This window comes from Cryptomeria japonica, chromosome 10, assembly GCF_030272615.1.
Source record: "Cryptomeria japonica chromosome 10, Sugi_1.0, whole genome shotgun sequence".
Taxonomy (NCBI): Eukaryota; Viridiplantae; Streptophyta; class Pinopsida; order Cupressales; family Cupressaceae; genus Cryptomeria; species Cryptomeria japonica.
The window spans coordinates 816398299-816404509 of record NC_081414.1 but is presented as its reverse complement, the minus strand read 5'-3'; the positions used below and the strand labels follow the sequence as shown (position 1 = coordinate 816404509).

The window sequence follows — 6211 nt, the reverse complement described above, 5'->3', positions numbered from 1 at the left end:
TAGATCTAAGGTTTCTTTCATGACCCTTCCTTCCCTGGCCGATGCATCTCCTGCTAGGAAGGTGTCGTCTGCAAATTGTAAATGTGTTAAGGGGTTTACTCCTGTTGCTATTCGGACCCCCTTCCACACACCTAATTCCCATTTTTTGGTGATAAGACGTCTGAGCACTTCTGCCATTATTATGAAAAAGAACAGTGAGAGAGGATCTCCTTGCCTTAAACCATTTTTCGATTCGAAAAAGCCTTGGGGGCTGCCATTTACAAAGACTGAGAATCTCGGGTAGCTAATGCAACTTTTGACCCAAGAGACCCAAGCTTCACTGAAACCAAACCTCTGGAGGACTTTTATAAGAAAGTCCCGATTGACCTCATCATAAGCTTTCTTAATGTCAACCTTTACCATCATCTTCTCTGACTTAGCTGTCCTAATGGAGTGGACAGCTTCATGGGCCAGAATAATACCTTCAAAAATAAACCTGCCTCATGCAAATCCACTCTGTTCATTCAAGATCACTAAGTCTAAAATTGGTTTTAACCTATTGGAAATCACTTTTGTAATGATTTTATAAATGGAATTACATAGTGAAATTGGGCGAAAGTCATTGAAGGAGTTGATTTCCACCTTCTTTGAGATCAAAGCAATGAAGGTGTTATTGAAATCTTTTACCATAAAACCTCCCCTTCTTGATTCCTCTACAACTCCATGAATATCAACTGCTAAAATGTCCATCCGGCCCAAGAGATTTGTTTGCTCCTAAACTGAAGACAGCCATTTTAACCTCTTCCTTTGAAACCTTTTCCATTAACCTTTTGTTGTGATCCTCCATTATGCATGGAGGAATGACCTCTAGAATGTAGGCATGTGTTCCACCTGGTTGTCAACCCTGTTGAAAATCTCAAAGAAATGCTCTATTGCTGCCTGATTAATTTGTTTTGATTTGTGAGTATGTTTCCACCTTGGTTTTTAATTGAGAAGATCTTGTTGTGAGCGCTTTTTACTTTAATTGAGGTATGGAAGAATTTTGTGTTTCTGTCACCCTCCTTCAACCATGTTTCTCTTGATTTTTGTCTCCAATAAATCTCCTCCCTAGCTAATACTTCCTCATATTGGTTATTGAGAGATTTTTCCCGTTTATACAGGGCTTCATCCATTCCATTCTTAATTATCTGCTCGTGTAAGTTTTTTAGATCTTTCTCTAAAATAATCTTGTCTTTGAATATATTTCTAAAAGTTTCTTTGTTCCACTGCTTAAGTTGATCCTTCACGAATTGAAGTTTTTTGAAAAAAGTGAAAGCCACCATTGGTCTATGAGACTTTTGATGTTGCCATCCCGAAGCCACATTGCCTCAAATTTAAAGGGGCACCGCTCTGGAGCACTGTCATCCTGCAGCCTTAGACTTATAGGATAATGGTTTGATCCCGTGAAAGGTAAGATCTCCGCCTTGCTGGTCCAATGACACTCCAACCAATCTCCTGCTATGAAGAACCTGTCTAACTTTTCAGCGATATTTAGGAATCCACTCCTCCTGTTGGTCCATGTGAATTCTCCCCTTTTGAAAGGAATTTCAATTAGACCTGCACTTGTAACAAAGGAGTGGAAGTCTCTTTGACTCTGTCTGTTCCAACCCATGCCCCCTTTCTTGTCTAAAGGTCTGATTAGTGCGTTGAAATCACCTCCTAGGATGAAAACATTTTCCTTGTCATTAGACAGAATTTCAAATAACTCACTCCACACTTGCTTTTTCAAATTTGAGTTGATCAGCCCATAGATGTTGAAGAGGAAGAAACTAGTCTGCAATTGCATTGATTTAATTTTCAGCCATTGCCACCAGCGAGTGGCCCTAACAACTGTCACATCCACAACTGAACCCTTCCAGAGCACAGCTAGACCTCCAAAAGCACCTTGAGCTCCTACCAAACTACAATTCCATGAATGAAATTTCCTAGAAAACAAACTAAAATCCTCCTCTTTGATCTTTGTTTCTTGTAAGAGAAGAACATCCGGTCTCACTTGATCAAGACATCGCTTGATCAAGCGGATCTTGTCAAGGGCATTGCAGCCCCTGACATTCCACGATAGGGTCTTCATTGCCCTCGGGAAAAGGCATAGCGTTCTCACGATCTCAATTTGCTTTGGCCTGCTGCATTGCCCGCCAATTCCAATTTGAATTTTTGAGACTTTCGACCTCTTTTCTTTTTCTCCCCAACTTGAGCTTTGGTTTGGAGGGATAGAGTAGTTTCCAAGGATCGATTCTCTAGCACTCCTACTTCTGCTATCAGACCCAGCTCATCCACTTCATCCTGAAAACCTGAGGATTCATAGTCGTAATCTGATCCAGTAAAATTTCCACCACTATCCTCTACCCCTTCAAAAGCACTGTTTAGATTTCTGATTGGGGATATTTGGATATCCTTGAATATTGGTTCCTCCCCTGTAGGGTCTAAACCTCTTCCCGTCTTTTCTAAGTTGCCCATAGATTGCATTTGTTCTGAATATGCTTCAATTTCCTGGTTGGGTCGAACTATGTTGTCCTCCATTAAGATCGTTGCATTGGGTGAGAGATTGGTTAAAGTTGTCCCCTGTTTTGTAATCTGATCATTTATCATGCGCATTAGGGAGTCTGATGTGTTCTTCTCTTGTAGTGGGGCCTTGTTTTCCCGAGGGTGATGTTTGTTGCCCTCCTCTCTTGAGCTCATCTCCCTCCACCCGCCTTCCTGAGAGTCCATCTCTACCAAACTTCCTTCCCTCCCAGTGTTTAGGAGGAAGCATTCCTCCGTGCCTTTCTCTGAGACCTTTTTCCTGTTAATAAGAGCAACGGATTGAGCCTCTGCCATAAAAGTCTCGTCAATGATAGATTTTTGATATTCTATGTTGTCCACCTGTGCCCCTCTTCCACCAAATCCATAATATTCTCCAGTTGAGTTTATCTCCCAATCTTTTTCTATCCACTGACTTTCGCCATAAAAACCTTTTGTCAATCTAATAATCTCCTTTTCCAGATGTTGTTGCATGTTCTCTTTTCCTTTTTTGTCTGGATTGCAAAAAGCCGAAGGGTGCATTCTGTTATGGCATTTCGCACAAGATTCCATTTCTTCCTCTTAGCTCTAACTTTTGTTTCCATATTCCCATCCCTGTTTTAATCTCAAGTGTGTCTGGCAGGTTATGAACTGTCTGCCAATTTACACATAATCTGGAAATCATGCTGAAATCTAAAGGGTCAACAAGCTCTTCCGATTTTACGAATTCCCCCAAATGGTTGCCTATTTGTTTCAGGGTTTCCACATCCTTATACTCTTGTGGTAGCCCCCGAAGCTTAATCCAAATGAGGGTTTTCTCTATTGTGGCTTCAAAGGGATTAAAGTTTGGGGACCAGACTGAGATGTTTAAACCTTTTCCTTCAATGAAAAAGGGGCCATTGTCTAAAATCCAGTCTCTGTCCTGAGCTTATGGCTGACTACTAAATAATATCCATTGCCCAATGTTCTTAAGTCCATGCCTTCCCCCCAGTTCTGATCACACTAGTTCCTAAATTTGGAAAAAGCCGACCATTTCCCAACCCATTTAACAAAAAGGCCTTTATTTTTAAGGAAATCTAGAGATTCTTTCCAGGCCTCATTTGAAAGTTCAAATGTCATAAGTCTATTTATTTCGGCATTAGGGTTTACCTTTAGGGTCTTTGGCCGCCAAAACTTCTCCTGCACCAATCTGAAATCCACCTTTGTTCAGGTTCCGAGATCACGATATCTGCGGAAGGAAATTGCCTTTTGTCTCCACGATGAATTGGGGTCCATTTCTTGCCTTCGGTTCCAGAGCACGACATTCCCCGAAGCCTTCCATGCCCAAGAGCCTGGTCATTGGGATTGTCGACCAGACGCCTTCCATCTATGGTCGTGGCTTCTCTTAAAAGGCCATCTCCTCTCTGCATCTTTTCTGTAAGTAAAACCCTCATGCCACCGAAAGCTCGTGAACCTGCTCTGCTCCGCCATTTTTTACCAATCTATATATATTGCATCTATGTACTAGTTATCATTAAGATCATCACTTTTAAAGGACAATTAATCTTTTATTATTATTATTAAAATACTTTTGAATTTTATCTAACACTCCACTATGAACTTAAAGAAAGAAATCAACGAGATCAAGACAAATTCTTATAGTCTCTCGAGTTATTGCGACAAATCTTAAGTTTAATGTGATTCAAGTCAAAACAATCACCCCATATCTTAAGCTGATTACTAGCTAGTTTACTCAACCTTTGGTTTTGATGTCAACTGCAACCATGTCAGAAACATTATCATATTTTCAGACGTGAGTAATGCCTATAATCCTTGCACATTACTGGCTATAGCTAAATAAAACCTTTAAAATACAGCATTATTATTGTAACCCAATCCATGATACAATTTTCTTCAAAAACTCTTTTTACATTCCTAAACACCAATTCAGATTAATGCAATAGCCAGGCTTACCTTTTGGGAATTGTAGCATACTCGTGGCATTTACTCAAAACTAATTTATACAATGTACCATTGTGTCTTGAGTACCTCCAGCAAATTCCTCTATGATAAGTTGCATATTACCATCTTTACGATACATATTTGAACAAGTATTCATTAAATATTTTTCACATTATGTACTTGAGCAGCTTACTTTATGTACGCTTACTTGATATATCCATGACTGAGACAGAAATTTGCATGAGTTGATTTGTTATTGAGGCTACTTCTCATAGGCAAATGATATTAAAAAGCCTAGATTTTTTAATCACTGTTGAAATTTTTTTTATTTATAAAATATCACAAACAAAACAATGGCAGGCCAGTAACATTGTTCATACTCCCAATAGATCGTGTAATTGAAGCAGCTTTGGCTTCTTCACCGAGCTGTGAATAGCTACCTTGGAAGTTGATTCTTCTATCATTATATCCTTTGCTTGAATAAGCTGGATTGCCCAAAACGGAAATGTGAGTTTGTTAGATAAAGCTGTCATCATATAAATCCTTTAATAATATTCTTTCTTCATTGCTTCTGGAAATGCAACAGGTTTGCAAATCTTTTAGCCAATCAGGGTGCTCATCTAACCTCATGCTCAGCGTTGGTGAGAGACACTCACCAAGGAGTGTTGCTGGCATCATGCACTGGTTGGGGGGGCAGAGGGGGGGCTCGACAAGAATAGGCTGGTCGATTGACAGGTTTCCATCTCTCTCCCTTCCTTCTGCCTTAGTCACTCATTCTGCAATCCCCAGCCCTGCTCAAAAGAATTTTGAGGGCCCAGTCGATAAAGTAATCTTCCATTCTCCTTGAACTGGTCCTTGGGACCCCTGGACTGCTTACCTTGTGTGTATTATTGGTTGGAGGTGTTTGTTTTGTTTGGAGAATTTAGGATTATTTTCGCCAGTATTTTTTTGAAAGAATAAACATTATGTAATGAAATAATCCTTTCCAGCCATTTATGAGATTTTAATGACCAGTCTTTTGCCATTTTTGGTCGTACTTTTGCTTGTTTGATGTTGTATCTCTTTTCATGCAAGGCTTGTGGTACAAGCAAATATAGAGGGATTTCAACTTGGCTTTCCAAGTTTTTTTATTTGCCTGGGTGCCTCTCTATTTTCCGCATCTTTCTTGGGTGTGGGTATGGTTTTGTTTGTCTATGATTTACTCCTATGTCAAAAAGGTTGTGTTTGTGGATTCATACGCTCGCCTGTGCTCCCAGGGAGGCAATAGGTGTAGAAGTCTTATTTTCAATTGTCTAGATGCATTCTAGGTCCTCGAGGTATCACTGATGGAAGGGATGTTAGGTCAGGAGTGTCTGTTTTGAAAACTTTTGTGAAGAAGCTGGAAGAAAAAAGTGGCAGACAAAGTGATTCAGAAACAGGTGGTGCACATGTAGCTGCCAGATAATGAGGCTTCCTCTCCATTACAGAATGGGGAAGCAGAAGTTGTTATGGAATTCAAAGAAAGAAGGTCCTAAACAATTGGCGGTGATGGGAGATTTGATTCAGGATTTATGTCTTGATCTTCAAATGGTGGTCAAGAATTGCTTGTCACTACTAATACCAAGTGTAAGTTCAAGGTAAACAGTTAGTTTGACCTCCCTTTGTTGGATCACAGAGTGTTGCGTGTTGTGTTGGGCTGCTAAGCCTATGGAGATCGTCCATGGCCTGAAATTTCAACCAGTTAAATAACTGTCTTTTTCAAAAAGACAGAAAA

At 40.0% G+C, this 6211-nt stretch overlaps 1 protein-coding gene across 1 annotated transcript; it reads right to left on the bottom strand.

The window, feature by feature from the left end:
* Window positions 1-1261: 1261 nt before the first annotated feature.
* On the bottom strand, window positions 1262-2089 carry LOC131036576 (uncharacterized). Its single transcript, XM_057968474.2, has one exon. It carries the CDS (start codon window positions 2087-2089, stop codon window positions 1262-1264), a length of 828 nt encoding a protein of 275 aa, XP_057824457.2.
* Between the last annotated feature and the right edge of the window lie 4122 nt (window positions 2090-6211).

What these genes read in the sequence shown, in the direction of transcription:
- LOC131036576 (XM_057968474.2), bottom strand. Translation starts at nt 2,089, where the DNA reads ATGAAGACCCTATCGTGGAATGTCAGGGGCTGCAATGCCCTTGACAAG.